The sequence below is a fragment of the Petromyzon marinus genome, chromosome 37, assembly GCF_048934315.1.
Source record: "Petromyzon marinus isolate PM22_M1 ecotype Great Lakes invasive population chromosome 37, UKy_Petmar_22M1.pri1.0, whole genome shotgun sequence".
Lineage (NCBI taxonomy): Eukaryota > Metazoa > Chordata > Hyperoartia > Petromyzontiformes > Petromyzontidae > Petromyzon > Petromyzon marinus.
The window spans coordinates 19,080,684-19,103,816 of record NC_133703.1 but is presented as its reverse complement, the minus strand read 5'-3'; the positions used below and the strand labels follow the sequence as shown (position 1 = coordinate 19,103,816).

The window sequence follows — 23,133 nt, the reverse complement described above, 5'->3', positions numbered from 1 at the left end:
TAACGTCCTGTTCAAGGCTATATGCGGGGGGTCCTTTGTCTTTGTGTGTGCGTGAGTGAGTTTTTGTTGAAGTTGGAAACTCGTAAAAGCTGCCGACCTCGCCTCTTTCCTGCCCCCCCCCCCGCCCGCCACTCACCCCCCATGAGAGTAGTAGGGCTGGGGGAATTCAGTGGCTTGGCGTGGCTATTGAGTGTGCAGGCAGTGCAACTGCACCGGGTCCAACGCGCCCGAAGGGAGGGGGCAAAGCGCCAGGCTACGACGAGGTGGGGGGGGAGGCGTGGGGGAAGGGGGAGGGGGGGTGCGAGGGTGGGGGGCGAGGGTGGGGGGGCATCGTAATCCTCGCGCCAGGGCAAACTTCGCTACTAAGCCACTAGAGGCGCCCATGGATGTGATTCCAAAAGGCCACGACCGTGCAAGACACCACAAGTCAGGGGCATGTAACGGAGGAGACCTTCAGTGGCGGATCCATGGTGGGGGGGGGGGGGGGACGCTGAAATCCAAACTTTTTTTGTGTGTGAAAATAAACTGCCATTGAAAAACAAAATCTTGACGTTTCACGACCTCCCCTAATCCCCCAACACCCTCCCCACTTACGGAAGTTTCGAGATCCGCCTCTGGTAGCTTTTGGAAAGCGACTGACTGGTTCTTGTTGTTGTTGTTGGCTAGGGGCGCCATTGTTTGGGCCCCCGTTACTTCACCGCACCTCGCATTAGCACGGTTGGCTAAGGTACGGTGCGAAAGAAGTTCAACGTTACATACCGTACCCTGTGGCGGCGGCGTCCCTCCGCTGCGGCGCGGAGAAATGTGTGCGGGTCTCTGTGGGAAAGGGTGACAACCCTCACCACTCACCAAGCCACACACTCGCTCACCAACCAACTCACCCACTCGCTCACCAAACGACTCACCCACTCGCTCACCAATCAACTCACTCACCCACTCGCTCACAAATCAACTCACTCACACACTCGCTCACCAACCAACTCACTCACCCACTCGCTCGCCAATCAACTCATTCACCCACTCACTCACCAACCAACTCATTCACTCATTCACCCACCCACTCGCTCACCAACCAACTCATTCACTCACTTACCAACCAATCTATTCACCCACCCACTCGCTCACCAACCAACTCACTGACCCACTCGCCCTCCCACCCACTCACTCACTAACCAACGTATTAATTCACTCATTCATTTTCCAAGTAACGCACCCACCCACTCACCGGCTCACTTACCATCCAATTCGTTCATTAACTCACAGAATCACTGACCCACTCATTCGTTCACTCATTCATGTACCAAGTCACTGAGTAACTCACTCACCCACTCAACCACTAGAGTTGTATGTCCTCTACGTTCAACTTCTTTCGCAACGTTAATAGCCAGCCGTGCTAATCGGGGGCGTGAGTTGCCACCTGTCAAGAAATTTGCATCGGGTTTATGTACCGAGATGTGGTACCGGCATCGCTGCGTCGAACTTTATCGCCATTTACTGCAAGGTCTCGATAAGAGACCTCACGCCGGCTGAGAAATGTAAAACTACTGTTTTTTTTATTTTACCACTGAGCGATGTAGATATTTGTCAGAAAACTATAGCTCAACGAAGTGGCTCGTCGTCGTGTGAAAATTTACAGCAGCCGGACCCTCGAAACGCGTGATGTTGATTCTCAAATGTGGAGGGAAATCCCGGAGGACCCGGAGAAAAATCCACGAGATCACGGGCAGAAAGAGAGAGAGAGAGACGCACGCAAACTCCCAAATATACAGCAGCAGGCGTCAGGGTCGGGCTCGAACCCACGACCTCCTGTATACCAGGCGAGGTAGTCAACATCTCCTAGCCCCGAATCCGCGTGGGGTCCGTTCGGTCCGCAGGGGGGGGGGATGGTGGCCAGACCCGAGATGGTGAAGCGTGACGGCGCTGCTGATGGGCACGATGTCACGTGAAGGGATGTTCATGGGAGCTGTAAGAGAGGAAGAGGTGGTGTGATGATGCTGATGGTGGGAGGGGATGGGTGGAGGGGGGGGTGAAGTGGAGGGGGGGCAGAGGGGGAAGGTCGTGGGGGATGTGTGGTGTTTACACACAGAGGAGGTGGCTCTCACACAGGAAGGATGCAGTGGGGATGTGTGGAACATGCAGGGATATACGAAGACAAAGATCCCCCGTGTAGCCTTAACAAACTTGTTAGGGCAAGTGCTGTTAGCGAGCAGCACCTGTGAAGGCTGGCACGGCACACGATAAGATGAGTGACCAGCACCACGCCAGGACGCCTTTGTCTCCCTAATGGCGATGCTTACACACCGCCCCAAGTACTCACTTGTGGCAGAGTCGACCTAGATGATGCCCAGGACCGGTTCAAATATTAACTCACAACAACAACCGCCATTTGTCACTAAGTGGCGGTGACGTCACCACGACGCTTGTGCCAGGCCATGTGCACCTTGAGGCCACGTGAAGTGTCGAACGCCTGCTGGCAGGAGGTCACGGGGCAAACCCAAGTGCCACGGGTCGACTGACTAAGATGACTGAGGTGACTGGCTGATGCACCACCTGGGCCCCCTACTGTGCCAACCTGCTGTGCTTTAGGCACCAGGCGCTCCGCTCGTTGTTGTGGGCGTCGCTCTTCCGCCCTCCGTTGTTGTTGGAGGGCGACTGCCTCCAACTGCCCAGTAGCATCCTTGACGAGCCTCCTCCACACACACATACACACACACACATACGTGTGTGTGTGTATGTGTGTGTATGTGTGTTGACTCAGCCTCAAATGAGTACCTGCTGCGGTGTGTAAACATTGCCACTAGGGAGACAAAGGCGGTCGGGAGTGGTGCTGGCCACCCACCCCCTGGTGTACCGATCCGGCCTTCATAGGTGCTCGCTAACATCACTTGCCCCTACAGTCTGTTAAGGCTATATGGGGGATCTTTGTCTTTGTATGTGTGTGTATGTGTCTGTATGTGTGTGTGTTCATATTTGAACCGGTCCTGGGCATCATCTAGGTCGACTCCGCCACAAGTCAGTACTTGGGGCGGTGTGTAAGCATCGCCATTAGGGAGACAAAGGCGGCCTGGCGTGGTGCTGGTCACCCATCCTAGCGTGTGTGTGTGTGTGTGTTTTGAGCAGGTCTACTCAGCCTTAAAGAGCACCTGGTGCGGTGTGCAAATATTATAACTGGAGAGACAAAGGCGGCCGGGCGTGGCGTTGGCCACCCACCTCCTCGTGTGCCGATCCGGCCTTCATAGGTGCTCGCTAACAGCCCTTGCCCCAACAGCCCGTTAAGGCTATAGAGGCGAGCTTTGTCTTTTTTTACCATTGGCGCAGTGGTCAGCGGAATGCACTGCAAACCCAACGACCCGAGTTCGATTCCGTCACCGCCACGTCCACCATCAGTATCAAATATCTGAACCAGTCCTGGGATTTCGCTCGGTTGCGTGCGGTGTGTCGTGAAAAAAGGCAACAACAAAACACGACCATCAGCACTGGGGAGGCAAAGGCGGTCGGGCACGAACCTGGCCAGAGCCGGCGTCTTTCACGTGCGCTGTCCAACAGCACTTGCCCCAAAAGCCCGCGTCGGCTACACGGGGGATCTTTATCTCTGCCCTCTGTGAGATTAAGACAAATGCCCCCCCGCCCCACCAACCACCATCCCCGCTAAACTCCCTCGCGCTCAGCGCCTCAGTAACTCCTTTGTGTGATTTTAGATTCTAAGAAGTTTCACCTCTAAGTCTCCGTGTGAGCGTGACCCTGAATTCCACCACCCCCCCCGATGCCCCCCCCCCCCGCCGAGCCGAGATAAGCAGATCCTGGTTCCTTTTGAGACCTCGGAATGCGCAAGTGCTGCCCGGCGGTGGCTCTTAGAGGGCTCGCGCGTGATGGCCCTTTCCGAGATGCCTGAGCCAGAACCGACGAGGTTTTCTACGTTTCGAATCCGGCTTATCAGACCCCGGGTGCCAAAGCCGCGTTTTAACGGGGCTGCCACGTGCGGCGAGGTGATGGTGCCCTGAGCCCGATCACCAATGCAATGTATGCACAGCGACAACAACAACATCAACAACATCCATCGCGTTAAATTTGCTTCGACGCCGGATCCAGACCCACAAAAAAAATGACGGCTCTGAGATTCGAACATTGGTGTCAAACGTCGCCCCAGACGGAGCTTTTCTCTCGTACGGCGGAGCGGATGGGGAAGTGCTTCCCCCTGCCGCGTGTGTGTGGTCTGGTGGCGTGGACCAGAGCGCCACTTGAAGAAGACGAAGTAAAAAGGGATATCGGAGGTCGTTCTGCGGTGTCCGCTTCCGCGGGCCGTCCTCTAACGCGAAGGGTCGCGCCGCTGTGCGAGAGTACCGAGACGTCTGGCCGTCGTGGAAACGTAGGCCAAGTACAGCTGCTGTCCCCCTTTTTTTTTACCAGAGGCCTCTTCCACAAGCAGTTGCAGGGCTGCGCCTTTGCTTAATTTGGCTAAATCCTCAGCTCTTGAGAGTTACTGCAGGGATGAGCCACTTCGTTTAGCTATCATTTGTGGCCAGGTCGCTTCTGAAAAAAAGAAACCAATAGCCCAGTTGGGTCTTACCTGGTAAGATAAAAAAAAAGTTTAGTTTTACTTGTACATTTTTTGTTCAAGTGATTTATTTACCTTTCCTATTAGATTCGCACTCCTATCGTGCTTTTGCATTATTGTTGTACCGTTCTGACGTCGTGCCCATACTGGAGATAGAATGAAGATTGATTGACATGAGACTAACACATTCCTGCGGAGGGAGCTGGTCGGAACGTTGGGTTGCTCGGTCAATGGCCAGGGTCAACGGCGGCACCACGTGGTGTATTCCGCAAATATGCCCGACTGTGAGGGCGGGCACAAGCCGGCGTGAGTAGGTTAAACGTTGAGTTTTATAAGGGCACCACGGGGTGACCAGCCACTCCCCACCCAGCACCACCCCTCCCACCCCCCACCCAGCCCCACCCTCCCCACCCAGCTTCCCCTCCCCACCCAGCCCCTCCCTCCCCACCCAGCCCCTCCCTCCCCATCCAGCCCCTCCCCACCCTCCCCTCTCCACCCAGCCCTCCCATTTTTGGATGCACGACGGACGGACACAATAATCCCCTGTGGGCTGGTGGTGTAACCAGGAGGTTCCTACCAGTAAGACCTCTGTAGCACGGGGTTTTGTGATGAGACGCACCACCACCACCACCCAGTGTGGCTAAGGGGCAATTGAAAGCGTCGCAAGAAGTCGTTCCGTGACGTCAGCTTCCTTCGGAAGCCGTTCTCTGTTGTGTCTTCTCGTCTGCGGTTGTGTCTTGTTGATGTTGCGTCTTATTGTCTGTGGTTGTGTTCCATTGTTCACTGCTGTGTCTTGTTGCGTGTTGCTGTGTACTGTTCTTGTTGTGTTTTATTGTTTGTTTGTTGTGTGTCACTGTTGTGTTGTTGCGATCTTATTGTTTGTTGCTAATTGTGTCTCGTTCTTTGACGTTGATTCTCATTGTTCGACGTTGTTGTTGTTGTTGTTCAGGTGATACAGTCTTCCAGATGGCCGAGGTTCACCGGCAGATTCAGATCCAGATGGAGGAAGCGGTGAGTGTCCATCGTGAGCATCAGCCGGGCGGCGGCAGTGGCCACGCTGCTGCACGCGGATTTCAGCCCGTAGTCCAGCACTGCTGTGGAGGCGGCAGCAGCGGGGCGAGGGGGTTGGTGGATCACCGCACAGACACTGCGAAAACTCCCTGGCTCGCCTGGAGAAGGCGGCAACAGCGAAGTGCAGACTGACATCATCTGGCCCAGTTCGTGCGGGTAGATCGAGTGTTTCCCCCTCGCATTTGTTGACAGCGCCCGCTCACCGCCCGGCTGCCTTCCAGCTTGCCGGTGGTTCCTCGCCGATGTTGAGATGCTATGTGCGCGAAAGATTATGCCGTATGGAACTAGACGTCGTTTATTATTTAATTTATTTTCATCGCCAAGTTCACGCGTCATCGCGAGCGGCGGCGGCAGCAGCAGACGTCGTCGTCAGTGTCATCATCAACAGCAGAACCAAGAACATCAATATCATCGACGGCAGAATCATAAACGCCATCGACGGCGGTTGTGATCATCATCATCACCACCTTTAACACCACATCATCATCATCGTCGTCGTCATCATAAACAGTATCAGCCGATTTGTTGAATCGCGATGAACATGATAAACAAAGAATCCATTTGTGAACTCAACTGCGATCAGGAATTATTGAATCCATCAAAGCACTACGCTGGGAAAAGGGCCAAGTCACCAGAATCATCATCACCATGACCTCATCATGACCACATCATTACCTCATCATGACCACATTGTAACCTCATCATGACCACATAATAACCTCATCATGACCACAGCGTGACCAAATCATGACCTCATCATGACCATATAATGACCTCATCATGACCACATCGTGGCCACGTCATGACCAAATCATGACCTCATCATGACCACAATCAGATCGACATCACCACGATGACATCACAGCCACATCATGCACACCACCCTCACCACCACCCTCGCCCCTACTCTCACCCAGGCCAACTCACTCTGACTTCTCACCCTGACATCCCACCCACTTGCCCTGACCTCCCGCCAAGCTTACCGTGACCTCTCATCTCTTGACCTCTTGCCCGTAATCAGATCAAATCTCTGCACATGGAGCTGCTGTCACAGCTGGAGCAGAAGTTGGATCAGGATGTCAAGTACGTGAGTGTAAGTAGATGCACGAGTGAGCACACGAGTGTGTGGGTTATGGCGTGTGTGTGTGGGTTATCATGTGTGTGTGTGGGTTATCGTGTGTGTGTGTAGGTTATCATGTGTGTGTGGGTTATCGTGTGTGTGTGTGTGGGTTATCGTGTGTGTGTGTGGGTTGTCGTGTGTGTGTGTGGGGGTTATAGTGTGTGTGTGTGTGGGTTATCGTGTGTGTGGGTTATCGTGTGTGTGTGTGTGTTATCGTGTGTGTGTGGGTTATCGTGTGTGTGTGGGTTATCGTGTGTGTGGGTTATCGTGTGTGTGTGTGGGTTATCGTGTGTGTGTGTGGGTTATCGTGTGGGTTATCGTGTGTGTGTGTGTGGGTTATCGTGTGTGTGTGTGGGTTATCGTGTGGGTTATCGTGTGTGTGTGTGTTATCCTGTGTGTGTGTGTGTGTGTGGGTTATCGTGTGTGTGTGTGGGTTATCGTGTGTGTGTGTGGGTTATCGTGTGTGTGTGTGGGTTATCGTGTGGGTTATCGTGTGTGTGTGTGGGTTATCGTGTGTGTTGGGGGGTTATCGTGTGTGTGTGTGTGTGGGTTATCGTGTGGGTTATCCTGTGTGTGGGTTGTGTGTGTGTGGGTTATCGTGTGGGTTATCGTGTGTGTGTGGGTTATCGTGTGTGTGGGTTATCCTGTGTGTGGGTTATCGTGTGTGTGTGTGGGTTATCTTGTGTGTGTGTGGGTTATCGTGTGTGTGTGTGGGTTATCGTGTTTGTGTGTGGGTTATCGTGTGTGTGTGTGGGTTATCGTGTGTGTGTGTGTGGGTTATCGTGTGGGTTATCGTGTGTGTGTGTGGGTTATTGTGTGTGTGTGGGTTATCGTGTGTGTGTGGGTTATCGTGTGTGTGTGTGTGTTATCGTGTGTGTGTGGGTTATCGTGTGTGTGTGTGTGGGTTATCGTGTGTGTGTTATCGTGTGTGTGTGTGGGTTATCGTGTGTGTGTGGGTTATCGTGTGGGTTATTGTGTGTGTGTGTGGGTTATCGTGTGTGTGTGGGTTATCGTGTGTGTGTGGGTTATCGTGTGTGTGTGTTATCGTGTGTGTGTGTGGGTTATCGTGTGTGTGTGTGGGTTATCGTGTGTGTGTGGGTTATCGTGTGTGTGTGTGTGGGTTATCGTGTGTGTGGGTTATCGTGTGTGTGTTATCGTTTGTGTGTGTGGGTTATCGTGTGTGTGTGTGGGTTATCGTGTGGGTTGTCGTGTGTGTGTGTGTGTGTGTTATCGTGTGTGTGTGTGGGTTATCGTGTGTGTGTGTGGGTTATCATGTGTGTGTGTGGGTTATCGTGTGTGTGTGGGTTATCGTGTGTGTGGGTTATCGTGTGTGTGGGGGGATTATCCTGTGTGTGTGTGTGGCTCGTCGCCTTCTCCCCCGTGGCCGCGTGCAGCTGACGCTCAAGCGGTTCCAGGTGGAGCACCGCGCGCACTCCGACGGCGTGGAGAAGGTGAGGGCCGAGCTGAAACGCGTGAGCAAGAAGAGCAGCAAGAACCCGGGAAAGTACCGAGAAAGGGAGTCAAAGGTAAGGGGAGACACCCAGCCCCAGGCCATGATAAAAAAAAACCCGAATCGAACCCCTAACCCCACCCCCCCCAACCCGAATCTGATCGCTTAAACTGAAAGCCGTGAATCTCAAACGCTAAACTCTGGCCCTGGTCTGAACCCAAAGATTCACACGAACCCCAACACGAACCCTAACCCTGACCACAACAAGAACCTCAACACTAAGCCCCTTTCATAACCCTAACCCCAGCGCTAACCACAAATCGAACCCCAACGCCAACGTGAACCACAACACTCTCTCCAACACACTGAACCATTTCCTAAACCCAACATTACCGTACTCCTAATCCCGACACTAAAACCCAACCCTAACCCTAACCCAAGTCTGTTCAAGGCTACGTGCGGGGGGAATATTTTGTCTGCGTGTGTTGCACCCATAGGGGGCCGTCCATAAATGACGTCACGCACCTGGGGGGGGATAGGGGGGTCAGACATTTGTGACGTCACATCACAATGCGCAACTTTAAATGAATATAGACAACACGTTCTAACTTAATTAAATAGACTTTTTAATAAATGTTTTCTCCTACAACATCAGAGTGCAGCGCCACATTAAATACGCATTACAATGCCAATCGTTTAAAGCGATTTGAAGCATGTTTTATTTTGGGGGGGGGGCAGAGCTTTGTAACGTCATATTTGAGGGGGGATCTGACTTTTTGCGGGGGGGGGGGAGGTCAAAAATCGTCCAAAATCGCGAGACGTCATTTATGGACGGGCCCCATAGGTGCTGAGCCACATGCAGATGCGCCATGGGGAGCTGCAGCAGTTCGTGAGCGACGGCTACCGCAACGCGCTGGTGGAGGAGCGCCGTCGCTACTGCTTCCTCGTGGACCGCCAGTGCGCCGTCACGCAGGTGTTCGCCCAGTATCACGGCAAGGTACCGCCGCTCGCAACAACAGCAACAACAACAACCGGAATAACTGCGCTCGCAAACACCAATGATTATCGTGGCAAGGGTTGGCGCGGGAGCAGCTACCACACCCGCAACAACAACACTCGCAAACGCAATGATCGCGGAAAGGTGGTACGAGCAACTACCACACCAACAACCACAACATTCGCAAACTCAATAATCGTGGCAAGGCACCGCGAGCAAGAACCACACCAACAACCACGACAACAACAACACTCCCAAACGTAATAATCATGGCAAGGTGGCACGAGCAACAACCACAACAGCAACCGCAACACTCACAAACTCAATAATCATGGCGACAACACCAGCTGCTCCATAATAAAGGTTTTTGGGTTAGATCGCGTTTATTTATAAATGTGTCGTAACCCTCCACCACCCGACACGGCCAATCAGCAAAGAAAAGTGTCACGTTGACAAAAGACAAATAATTCACTACTTCAGCCCACCGGTGTGTTGAAGAGTTAATCCACATTTACAGTTTGAGTACGACGTTTCGCTGGTAAATACTTCCAGCATCATCAGGCAATTCGCCAGAATGGTAAAGCCCTCGCTTGCTCCCGGTTTTATATAGAGCAGAAAGGGTGACGTCATCACTTAACTCATCAGGTGCAGTGATTAGAGGCGGAGGGGGGGGTAATGTAATTATATAATCGATTAGTAATCAGTCATTGGTTATGATTAGTAATGAGTTGTAGATTAGTAATTCTTTAAATCAAAATGTAATGTGTATTATTTAATAATACGCTTCCAGGCCGCACTGAGCCGGTAGCTGTCAGAGCGATTAAAGTTATTCTTGTTCCTCTCAATTTCAATGGATTCTCTAATTAGTCTTTGCCAGTAATAATTAGTTTTGCACACCACTGCAACATTGTCAAAATCAATTGAGTGTCCTTGTTGACAAGCATGTTCTGCCACTGCCGACAGTTGTGTTTGAGATAATTTAATATTTCTCTGATGTTCTTTTAGTCTTACACTGATGTTACGTCCCGTCTGCCCAATGTAGCAGCTGCCACATGAACAATTAATCCGATATACACCTTCTGTTGATAGTTTATCTCAAACACAACTGTCGGCAGTGGCAGAACATGCTTGTCAACAAGGACACTCAATTGATTTTGACAATGTTGCAGTGGTGTGTAAAACTAATTATTACTGGCAAAGACTAATTAGAGAATCCATTGAAATTGAGAGGAACAAGAATAACTTTAATCGCTCTGACAGCTACCGGCTCAGTGCGGCCTGGAAGCGTATTATTAAATAATACACATTACATTTTGATTTAAAGAATTACTAATCTACAACTCATTACTAATCATAACCAATGACTGATTACTAATCGATTATATAATTACATTACCCCCCCCTCCGCCTCTAATCACTGCACCTGATGAGTTAAGTGATGACGTCACCCTTTCTGCTCTATATAAAACCGGGAGCAAGCGAGGGCTTTACCATTCTGGCGAATTGCCCGATGATGCTGGAAGTATTTACCAGCGAAACGTCGTACTCAAACTGTAAATGTGGATTAACTCTTCAACACACCGGTGGGCTGAAGTAGTGAATTATTTGTCTTTTGTCAACGTGACACTTTTCTTTGCTGATTGGCCGTGTCGGGTGGTGGAGGGTTACGACACATTTATAAATAAACGCGATCTAACCCAAAAACCTTTATTATGAATAATATTGGTCGCGAAAGCCTACGTGTTAAACTGACCAGCTGCTCCACCTGCAGCCAAATGCATCCTCCTCCTCCTCCCCCCCCCCACCTCTTCTTCCTCCCCCACCTCCTCCTGCAGTCCAAGGAGCTGATGACCCACAAGATGGCCTCGTGGCAGACCTGCTGCCTGAGCGCCTCCACGCTGCCCCCCCGCGTCTCCGTGCTCATGCAGAAGCTGGAGGGCCCTCCGGCCGACGGCACCGGGGAGACAGACGACCCCCGCGCGGCCTCCTCGTCCGCGACGAGTCCGGGGGGTGGCGGTGGGGAGGCCCCCCCGCCGGGGCCACCGCCCCCGTTCATCTCGGCCCCCGTGCCCATCGAGGCGGCGCTGCCCGTGCCGCCAGAGTTGGCGCCCTTCGTCACTGGCGCGCGGGTAAACGGGGGCAGGGGTTAAATTTTGATTTGAAGCTTTCGTGACCGCAGGGATTCATATTCTTGGGTCTTTCGGTAAAGTCACCACGTTAGAAGGGAAACAATAAAAAAAATGAAAATATAAAACAATAAAATTCTCACGACGTTTCGACTGCGACACAAGCATTCATCATCAGGTGTGAAAACCACGGCAAGAATTTTTTTTCAAATTTTTTTTCAAATTTTCTTGCTGTGGTTTTCACACCTGATGATGATTGCTTGTGTTGCAGTCGAAACGTCGTGAGAATTTTATTGTTTTATATTTTTATTATTTTATTGTTTCCCTTCTACGTGACTTTACCGAAAGAACCAAGAATATAGGGGGCAGGGGTGTCGTTAATTGGGTGCCACGGTGGCTAAGAGATGTAACTCTCTCGCCTGGTATGCAGAAGGTCGTGGGTTCGATCCCGACCCTGCCGCCTGCTGTACATATGCAGTTTGTGTGTCTCTATCTCTCTCTCTCCCCGTGGTCACGTGGATTTTTTCTCCGGTTTTTCCCTCCACATTTAGAATCAACATCACGCGTTTAAGGTATTTGGTTACTGGTATAAATGTCAACGTGGTGAGCAATTTAGTTGAGGTATCATTTGTGACCAGGTCTCTTCTTAAAAACTTCTCTCGAGCTCAGTGAGCCTTATCTGGTTAAATCAAAATATAGTTAAATAGTTAGTGAATTGGTCATCGCAATCCTAGCGTTGTTGGTGTTGTGAGGAGTGGAAGTGTAGCGGTGAACGCACTGCGCGAGGAGGTGGGTGGCCACCACTACGCCCGGCCGCCTTTGTTTCTCCAGTGGCGATGTTTACACATCGCACCAGGTCCTCATTCGTGAGTCGACCTAGGGGAGGCCCAGGAACGATTCAAATAAACGTCACCGGTGTTGGCCGTGAGCGGGAATTGAACTCGGGTCGCTGGGTTTGTAGCCCAGCGTGCTAACCGTTGCGCTACCGCCCCCCATAATATTGTCGTTATATTCATAACCACCACCACGACCACCACGACAACCATCACTGCAATCGCTACCTCTTAGATAACCCGCTACTACCACCAGCGGCAAAGACAGCATCACGCCCGGCCACCTTTGTAGTACTGACGTTTGCACGTCATCATCATCATCATCATTTTTTATTAATTACCACCATCCTCATCGCTGCCACGGCCCCAGCTGCTCTCCCCGGCCGCAAAAGGTGCTCGCTAATGCCGGCCCGCTCGCTCGCTCGCTCGCTAACACCCGCTCCCTCTCGCCACGCTCCTCGCCCTCCCTCCGTCCCTACCCAGAGGCCCGAGCCGCGGCCCGCGATGCGCCGCGAGCTCCCGGCGGTGCCCAACGGCGGCATCCCGGCGGCCGTGACGGCGCACGCCAGGGGGGGCTCCATCGGGGGGGGCTCCCTCGGGGGGGGCTCGAGCAGCGGCTCCGCCGGCTCCGTCGAGGAGGAGGTGGGGGTCCCGGGCAGGGGCCGCGCCGGGACCGGGGACCGGCGGGCACCTCCGAGGGCGACGACCAATCAGGGGGGGCCCCAGCAGCAGGGGCCCGACCTGCAGTACCGCACGCTGCCCGCCAAGCGCACGCCCATCGGCAGCACCGGCAGCGCCGGCGCCGGCGGCGGCGGCGGCGGCGGCGTCGGCAGAACAGGCGAGAGCGGGCAAAGTGCCTCTCCTCCGTCGCCCATCCTGTCCCTAATCTCCGTCGCTCATTCCCTCGCTCTTCTCTGCTGCGTGCGATCCCCTCCGACCGGTTGCTTCGTGCGGTGTGTGGGGGGTCGGTGGACCGCGCAGGGAGCGCCGTGGCGGCCGGCGGGCCACAGCTGGCACGGTCCAGCTCGGCGTCGGCGGGCCTGGACTCGGTGGGGGACGGCGGCGGCGGTGGCGGGTCGACCGGCGCGGTGGGGATGCAGGTGGAGGCTCTGTTCCAGCACGTGGCCGGCGCGCAGGAGGGCACGCTGCTGAGCTTCGACGTGGGCGACGTGATCACGATGCTGGCGCCGCAGCCGCAGGACGGCTGGCAGTACGGGGAGAACGTGCACACGGGCAGGTGGGGTCCGCCGTCGTCGGCGTCATCGTCATCGCCAACCATCCGAGTCGCGTCATCAACGTTGATTGTCGTCACCGTAGTCGTCCTCATCGTCGTCATCATCGCCGTCAGCTTTGTTGTCGTTGCTCTCGTCGCCGCCGCCGCCGCCGTCGCCGTCGTTGTCATCGTCAAAGTCGCTCCTGCTATCGTAATCATCATCATTGTCATCTTTATCGTCGTCATCATCCTCGCTGTCATCATCATCACCGTTGCTCAAAGTCACCGTTGCTGAGAACTGGTGAGGGGACATCATCGCCATCATCGTCGCCACCATCATCGTCGTTGTTCACCGAGCATCGGCTGTTGAGGCATCTGCACTCGCCGCAAAGGCAAACCTTACCCGTGATCGTCCCATTGTTACGGTGCAGTGGATGGACTGGGCCCGGTCATAGAAATGTAGCGACGCACGCCTGTCCTCCGCCCTGTCCCCCCCGCAGGCGCGGCTGGTTCCCCGTGACGTACACGCGCCCGCTGGATGCGGATGACGACGCCCACTCCAGGTGAGAACCCCTCGCCCCTCGCGGCTCCGGGGGGACCCCAGAGGGACCGAGTGGATGGCGGCAGCGTCCCGCGTTAAGCCGCTCAACGGGAACACGCCGGGGAGCCCGGGGGGGGGGGGCAGCCCCTCCCTCAGCCACGCCCACGTTTACGCGGCCACGCCCGCTTTTACGCGGCCACGCCCACTCAACCGCTATCCTCGCCTGTTTACAAACGAGTGCAATGGCCAACCGCGCTGCATCCGCTTGATGTTCCCGTGACTAACTTTTGATGAGTGTGCCGTCGGATGGCAGCAGTCTGCCCGAGCGGACCCGCACGACGGGGTGTGGGTGGAATTCACTATCTAACATCGACTCACGTTCGCGTGGCCAATCGTTCGAGCTTTTTCTTTTTTCCCCGTCGCGATTTCTATCCCGCTGTCGCGGCGGTTCTCCTTAACCTGGGGTGCACGCACGGGGGTGCGAGATTCCCTTTACCGCGCACGAATTGTGCTTCACGAGTGTAATGACATGATGACACCTGCTGGCTGGGAAAGGGAAGCACGGGTACGGGCACCGCTAAGACAACAACCAATCCGGAAGGGAGAGAGAGGTTTCTGGGGCAAAGGTCAAAGGCGGGGTTGGCCGAGATGCTCCGGGAACCTGCCCGAAGGTTCCACGAGAGGGCGTGGCCGGAGGCGGAGCCTAGCCACGCCTGGGGGGATATAAGCGGGGGCGGACCCGGGGCTCGGGGCTCGCGTGTGGCTTCTGGGGCCCTGGCTGCGTCGCTGCTCGCCGACATCTCTCTCCGTCGTCCGGCCACGTGGAAGATCTCCTGCGGGGCTTCCATCGCCGTCATGCCGCCAGCCAGCGGCGTGGCCGAGTGAGGTCGGTGGGACCACGCCGAGTGATCGGCCGTGTGTAGCCAGCAGAGACGTTAATGTCTAAGCGTTGTACTCAGAGTGAGAAGGATAAGGTTTGCCTGTGTTCTGCCCAATGTAAGAAATAACATAAGAAGTACCCTCTACACGACGTGTCACAGAAGTCGCTCATTACAGGGTAAAGTTTGATTTGATTTGCAGTAAAGGTTAAAAACCACTGCCCTAACACTTCGATGTGCCGCGACCCCCCCCCCCCACCCCCCCCCCCCCCCCCCCCCGCTTGTCCGCTGTACCTCCGCGTCCGCCTTCAGCCACGGGGAGCCTGACACCCTGAGCAGCGCCGGCAGCTACCACGAGGGCGGGGAGCTTCCTCTGCCCTCCACCGATTACTTTGCCGCCTCGCCCTACGACCCGGAATCCAAGGTGAGAGAGGCAACGCCGTTCAGGGGGTCAACGTTAACGAGCGGAGGCAAAGACCTTGGGTCAAGTGTTATTAGCGAGCTCCTGTAAAGGTCAACGCAGGGCACGGGTGGAGTGTTGTGGCCGTAAAAACAAACAAAAAACACGCCCGGCCGTCTTTGTCTCCCCAGTGCTGACGCTTTTACACATCACTCCGGGTATTAATTTTAAGGCTGAGTCGACCTGGGGGGAGGACCAGGATCGGTTCAGATAATCGTCACTGGCGTTGGTGGCCGTGAGCGGGAATCGAACTCGGCTCGCCGGGTTCATAGTACAGCGTGGCGCTAACCGCTGCACTACCGCTCCCCAAACACTCCCCAAAGACAAAAACAAAGATCCCCCGTATAGCCTTAACAGATTGTAGGGGCAAGTGCTGTTAGCGAGCACCTATGAAGGCCGGAACGGCACACGAGGGGGTGAGTGGCCAGCACCACGCCGGGCCGCCTTTGTACACAATAATTTGAGGCTGAGTCGACCTAGGCGAGGCCCAGTACCGGTTAGGATAATCGTCACCGGTGTTGGTCGTGAACGGGAATCAAACTCGCGTCACCGGCTTCGTCGCGCAGCGCGCTAACCGCTGCACTTCCACTCCCCACACACACACACAAACAAAGATCCCCCATATAGCCTGTAACAGACTGTAGGGGCAAGTGCTGTTGGCGAGCACCTATGAAGGCCAGAACGGTACACGAGGGGGTGGGTGGCCAGCACCACGCCCGACCACCTTTGTCTCCCTAGTGGCGATGTTTACACACCGCACCAGGTACTCATTTGAGGCTGAGTCGACCTAGGGGAGGCCCGGGACCGGTTCAGATAATCGTCACTGGTGTTGGCCGTGAGCGGGAATCGAACCCGGGTCGCCAGGTTCATAGCGCAGCGCGCTAACCGCTACACTACCGCTCCCCACAAACACACACACAGACACACGTGCAGGTCGAGTGCCGCCGATGACTCTCGCCGCGTGTGTCGCACTTCTTGCTCGTGATGCAAGTGAAGGCGACCAAACCGCAGACCCTTCCAGGAAATTGACGTCAAAAATAACGGGATGCAATTGAACTCTCTCGAACTTCCCGAAATCCGCAGCGGCAAACAAAAACACGCAGCCGTTGCCCGAGCTGCTCCCCGCGGGTTCACTCCCGCACATCATCTCCGCGGGCGTTAGACAACATGAGCAGCGGTGGGTTGTCAAGCGAAAGTCGCTGGCACCCGCCATGGGAGTGTGGAGTTTCCACCACCGGCTCAGGGCCCGTTACGTGTACGGGGAGCGGTGGCGCAGTGGTTACTGGACTGCGCCACGAAATCCGACGAAGGGAGTTTCATTTCCCGCTCACGGCCACCCACGCCAGTGATGATTATCTGAAACGGTACTGGCCCTCCCCTAGGTCGATTAAGCCTCAAATGAGTACCTGGTGCGGTGTGTAAACATCGCTGGTCGAGAGACAAAGGCGGCTGGGGCGCGGTGCTGGCCACCCACCCCCCTGGTGTGCCGTGCCGGCCATGATAGATGCTCCTCGCTAACGGCACTTGCCCCAACCGCGTGCCAAAGGCTACACGGGGGATCTTTGTCCTAGTATGGACAGTGTGCGTATGAGCGACGGGCAGGAAATCACCGTAACGGTGCCACCAGGCATATCTGACGAGCCCTTTGGCAGTCGCGTGGACAAGGCTACACATTGCTGATCATCTCTAGTTTTGGCGGTGACCCTTGTACCTGTCCCCCTCTCTCCCTTCTCGTGTCTCCACCAGGAGGAGGATTCAAGCGACTCTGCCTTGAGGTGAGATGGACGCATGAGCGGACAACTCCCTGGGATTTGGAGATGAGTTTATTAGTTTATGACCGTGGAGCAAGCGCTGTTTGCGAGCATCTATTAAGGCCAGTAGGGGTGAACAGGGAGGTGAGGTAGCCAAGACCACGCCTGGCCGCCTTTGTCTCCCCCATGCTGGTGTTTCACACACCATACCAGACACTCACGTCGGGCTGAGTTGACCTAGGAGAGGCCCAGGACCGCTTCAGGTATTCGCCACTGATGATAGCCGTGGGTGGACACCATACTCGGGTGGACGGGTTTGTTAGCACAGTGCGCTAACCGCAGTGCCACTACTCCACTGCATGCGCTGTATGTGGGCGTGGTCAGTGCCGGATGAAGCTCGTGTGGGGCCTGTAGCATATGTTACGAAGGGGCCCTAAATTATATAAAAAAAAACACACGTAAATATTAAAACACACATTTTTAACTTGCACAGTAAAGTAATTGTATTTTTTTAATTTTCTATACAACCAGATAACAACGACAAATCGCTCACCTTAAACACCCGGTCGTTAATAAAAGTTGAAGGCGGTATAGTACTATAGTAATAGAGCAAGCGCAGAATCACTGAACCGTAATTGATAGCTTGAAAGCGTTTAGCGCGGGGCCCTTGAAAGTGCGGGGCCCGTAGCTGCATATGCAGCTACTTGTGCTACTAGGATAATCCGGCACAAGTAGCTACATATGTAGCTGCTACATATGTTGTCGCTACTTGTGCTACTGGGATCATCCGGCACAAGTAGCTACATATGTAGCTGCTACATATGTTGTAGCTACTTGTGCTACTGGGATCATCCGGCACTGGGCGTGGTGCTGGCCGCTGATTCCCTCGCGTACCTTTCCGCCCTTCACAGGAGCTAATAGCACTTGCCCCAACAACCTGTTACAGGCTACACGGGTGACCTTTGTCTTTGTTTTTGTGTGCGTGCAGGGAAAATCCTTTCTACAGCATTCATCTCAAGGCAACGGTCACGAATGATCGTTCAGCACCACACATGTGACCGGGTGGCCGGCTGCGTTTCCTACGAACACAAGACTCGTACACACAGCCATGTGCATCGTTTAAACACACAAAGACAAAGATCCCCCGGTTAGCCTTGACAGACTGTTGGGGCACGTACCGTTCGCGTGAATACACAAAGATCCTCCGTATAGCCTTAACATACTGTTGGGCCAAGTGCCGTTAGCGTAAATACACAAAGACAAAGATCCTCCGTATAGCCTTCAACACATTGTTGGGGCAAGTGCCGTTAGCATAAATACACAAAGACAAAGATCCCCCGTATAGCCTTCAACACATTGTTGGGGCAAGTGCCGTTAGCATAAATACACAAAGACAAAGATCCCCCGTATAGCCTTCAACACATTGTTGGGGCAAGTGCTGTTAGCAAGCACTTATGAAGGCCGGTATGGCACAAGAGGGGGTTGTGTGGCCAACACCACGCCCGGCCGCCTTTGTCTCCCCAGTGGCGATTTTGACACATCGCACCAGGTAATCATTTGAGGCTGAGTCAACCTAGGGGAGGCCCACGACTGGTTCAGATAATCGTCACCGGTGTTGGCCGTGAGCGGGAATCGAACCCGTGTCGCCAGGTTCGTGGCACAGCGTGCTCACCACTGCGCCACCGCTCTCCGCAAAGACGAAGACATGCAACACACACGTGCATGAAGAAATCAACAAAGATCCCCGTATAGCCTTCAACAGGCTGTGAGGGCACGTTCTGTTAGCGAGCACCTATGAAGGCTGGCACGGCACACGGGAGTGATGGGTGGCCAGCACCACGTCCAACTGCCTATGTATAAAGGCAAAGACAAAGATCCCCAGCAAAGCCTGAATAGACTGCGTCTATGAAGGCCGGCACGACCTATATACACACACACAGGCGAGAGCAGGAAGAGTGCTGACCTTCAGGCCACAGTGTGGAGGATAGCATCACACCAACAAGGAGGGTAGCGTCACACCAACAAGGAGGGTAGTGTCACACCAACGAGGAGGGTAGCGTCACACCAACAACGAGGAGGGTAGCGTCACACCAACGAGGAGGGTAGCGTCACACCAACAAGGAGGGTAGCGTCACACCAACGAGGGTATCGTCACACTAACGAGGGTAACGTCACACCAACGAGGAGGATAGCGTCACACCAACAAGGAGGGTAGCGTCACACCAACGAGGGTATCGTCACACCAACGAGGGTAACGTCACACCAACAAGGAGGGTAGCATCACACCAACGAGGAGGGTAGCGTCACACCAACGAGGAGGGTAACGTCACACCAACAAGGAGGGTAGCGTCACACCAACGAGGAGGGTAGCGTCACACCAGCGAGGAGGGTAGCGTCACACCAACGAGGAGGGTAGCGTCACACCAGCGAGAAGCGTAGCGTCACACCAACGAGGAGGGTAGCGTCACACCAACGAGGAGGGTAGCGTCACACCAGCGAGGAGGGTAGCGTCACACCAGCGAGGAGGGTAGCGTCACACCAACGAGGAGGGTAGCGTCACACCAACGAGGAGGGTAGCATCACACCAGCGAGGAGAGTAGCGTCACACCAACGAGGAGGGTAGCGTCACACCAACGAGGAGGGTAGCGTCACACCAACGAGGAGGGTAGCATCACACCAGCGAGGAGGGTAGCATCACACCAACGAGGAGGGTAGCGTCACACCAACAAGGAGGGTAGCGTCACACCAACGAGGGTATCGTCACACTAACGAGGGTAACGTCACACCAACGAGGAGGATAGCGTCACACCAACAAGGAGGGTAGCGTCACACCAACGAGGGTATCGTCACACCAACGAGGGTAACGTCACACCAACAAGGAGGGTAGCATCACACCAACGAGGAGGGTAGCGTCACACCAACGAGGAGGGTAACGTCACACCAACAAGGAGGGTAGCGTCACACCAACGAGGAGGGTAGCGTCACACCAGCGAGGAGGGTAGCGTCACACCAACGAGGAGGGTAGCGTCACACCAGCGAGAAGCGTAGCGTCACACCAACGAGGAGGGTAGCGTCACACCAACGAGGAGGGTAGCGTCACACCAGCGAGGAGGGTAGCGTCACACCAGCGAGGAGGGTAGCGTCACACCAACGAGGAGGGTAGCGTCACACCAACGAGGAGGGTAGCATCACACCAGCGAGGAGAGTAGCGTCACACCAACGAGGAGGGTAGCGTCACACCAACGAGGAGGGTAGCGTCACACCAACGAGGAGGGTAGCATCACACCAGCGAGGAGGGTAGCATCACACCAACGAGGAGGGTAGCGTCACACCAACGAGGAGGGTAGCGTCACACCAACGAGGATGGTAGCGTCACACCAACGAGGAGGGGTGTCGCGACCTCCTTTCAGCAGGAGCGACACCGCCAGTAGCCCCGACTGAAGCTCAACCTCGGTCAATAAGAGGACAGCCACTGCCTCTACCGAAACCTCAACCCTAACACGAGCCATCGCCACATGCCTACCCTTCGCCTAAACCCCAACTATACCCCTAGTCCTAACCCCCAACCCCATCCCTAATACCTAATTCCATCCCTAACTCCATTCTTAGCTTCATCCCGTACCCAAGGCCAAATCCAGAACCTTAACCCCGAATCCCATTACCGAACGAACAATCTTTGCGGGTTTTTTTCTTCACAACCCCCTGCAATTAATCCGGGCAGTTTCCATTTCTATCGAGAATTTTCCTCACAACCCAAGGTTCGACGTGGACGAACCGCGCGTATTCTACATTTTTTTCACTATTTTTTATTTTACCAGACGAGGCACCGCTGAGCCTGTGTAGTTCAGAAGCGGCCCGGTTGTCACAACTGATAGCTCAACGATGTGGCTTATCATCGCGTGGAAATTTATAGCAGCCAAATAAAATCTACAGGCGTCGTCAGGATCGGGATCAAACCCACGACCTCCTGTATACCAGGCGAGGTAGTTAACATCTCCTAGCCACCGCGGTGTATGGACGCGACCTTCCGGACAGAGAATTTCGCTGATTTTTGCTTTTCATTAAAACCTTCGCCGTGTACGTGTGTGCGTGCGCGTGCGCGTGTAATTTAGGACGTAATATAAAGCACGTGTGAATGTACGCACATACACGCGCGTGTGCATTAATACAATATATGTTTAGCGTTGTGAAAGTTGCGTTTTGATGGATAAGTGTTCACTCACACGCCCCTCTGTCAATCCCCCCCCCCCTTTGCCTTGGGTCAGGGGCGTCGTTTGACCATACTTCACCGCGCTGGTTATTGCGGATTCTTAAAACAAAAGGGGTGAAGGCGCAGCCCTGCAATTGCTCGCCCACGCCACTGTTGGCAGAAAGTGCCTTTCAGAGGAAGCTCTAGAGAGCACCCTCATCCCGGCCCCTCTGGAGGGTAGTTGGCCTACTCTTCCACGCTGGCCGAGATGTCTTGGAAGAGGTTGCGGATTTGTTAACAGCTCGAAATGCACAGGCGACTCATATATTGTGGCTACCTAGAAATACACACACCGTGTCCGCTGGGCTGTCGGGCACACGTTTAAAGCTTTGTTCATGGGAGGGGGGAAAAATACTTTAAAGTTACGGTCAGGAACACTGCAGTAAAGTCATTGGGCGTCATCGATCGACTGCCGTTTAAGAGACACGGGGGCTATTTTCCTGAGAACCAAACTCTCTGTCCCAGTTTTTGTTAAGTTTCGGGAAGTGACGCCGATTACACTCAGTGGAGTCCAGACAGCCGTAGTCGTAGTGATGCGCGTGTGAGCTTCGTGTGAAGGGGCCTACTCGACTTCGGTTGCACTACTGCACGCGCGTGTCCATTGTGAGCAGCTAATATCTCTCTCTCTCTGCCCGCTTCTTGGGAAAGTCCACGTTACTGTGATGGGGACCTGGATATCCACTGCACAACCACTCAAGGCTCGACTGTAGCAAGCGGCTGTAAGCTCTGTCTAGGGCCGATACTAAATTGACCGACCCCGGAGGGATGATTGATGATGATGATGACGCCAGTGATATTGAAAATGATTAAAGTAATGATAGTAACGATGACAAAGGCGACTAAAGCAACAATGCGGTGATGGTGAAAATTATTGGGATGCTGATATCAATGATCATGATAGCGATGGTGGTGACGATGATTATAATAACACTGCCAATGATGATGGCTGGTGCCTGAAAGTGATTCGGTAAATGACAGTGGTGGTGATGATGGCCGTAATGATACCAATGATGATTATGACAATAATGATAGTCGTGATGTCGACTATAACAAATGTATGAATCGCGACGATGTAATTTAATGATGACGATGATCGTTATGCCAATGATCAGCGGCGATCACATGGATGATTATAATGATGGCAAGTGATTTTTTTTTTAAAAATGATTGTGCTTATGACAGATAACAATGATAATTATATAAATGGTGATGATGATTGTTATCGTGATAGGACTGACTATCCCAGGGCCATGCCTCTCACAATCAATGGCCTTCCTGTATCCAGTACAGTATTATGATTATTCAACACAGTATACAGCTGCAGTCTCAGAAGACACAGAGCGTTTCTGTAAAGCTCTTAGCAATGCTATACCGAGTCGGAGCGGTTTTTTTTCTATTACGCTTAAGAGTCGACGGCTTTGCGCAAGTGCTGTCATTTCGCTTCGAGCTTTGTGCGTGCGTGTGAGCACCGTGCCAGCGAGCAGAGGTTGTGAGTGCCCTGCCTCCCCCGGCCCCCCAATATAAGAGCGCTTTGCTTGCATTTTTAAAGTAGAGCGGAAATGGGGAGCGCGGATGAGCGGAATTACGGGATCATTGCGACGGTCAGTCCACCTTCCTACGCCCACTTCGGGGTCATTGAGAGTTGTTTTGACCATACTTCACCATCATGCTATTGGTCAGTTGATGAGAAAGAAGCCCCCCCCCCCCCACCACTGCGCAAGGAGACGTGTGGGATGTTGTGATGGATTGTTTTTGTTCCCTTCAATGATTGTGTGGACTATCGTCTTTTAGAGGATCAGTAAAAGTGTTTTTAAAGTCTTCTTGGTTCTTTCGGTAAAGTCACGTAGAATGGACATAACATAATAAAAAATAAAATAATAAAATTCTCA

The 23,133-nt window shown here is 53.8% G+C and overlaps 1 protein-coding gene across 2 annotated transcripts in view; it reads left to right on the top strand.

Moving 5' to 3' along the window:
- LOC116949528 (BAR/IMD domain-containing adapter protein 2-like) overlaps positions 1 to 23,133 on the top strand; it is a 56,344-nt gene extending 33,211 nt beyond the window's left edge. For both annotated transcript variants that reach the window (XM_076072401.1, XM_076072402.1), the window contains exons 5-15: positions 5,505 to 5,566; positions 6,648 to 6,719; positions 8,141 to 8,272; positions 9,041 to 9,193; positions 11,029 to 11,322; positions 12,636 to 12,990; positions 13,134 to 13,389; positions 13,866 to 13,928; positions 15,097 to 15,208; positions 16,991 to 17,019; positions 17,984 to 23,133. In XM_076072401.1, coding sequence (XP_075928516.1) covers positions 5,505 to 5,566; positions 6,648 to 6,719; positions 8,141 to 8,272; positions 9,041 to 9,193; positions 11,029 to 11,322; positions 12,636 to 12,990; positions 13,134 to 13,389; positions 13,866 to 13,928; positions 15,097 to 15,208; positions 16,991 to 17,019; positions 17,984 to 18,053 — 1,598 coding nt within the window. In that variant the 3' untranslated portion in view covers positions 18,054 to 23,133. The remainder of the gene's footprint in view (positions 1 to 5,504; positions 5,567 to 6,647; positions 6,720 to 8,140; positions 8,273 to 9,040; positions 9,194 to 11,028; positions 11,323 to 12,635; positions 12,991 to 13,133; positions 13,390 to 13,865; positions 13,929 to 15,096; positions 15,209 to 16,990; positions 17,020 to 17,983) is intronic.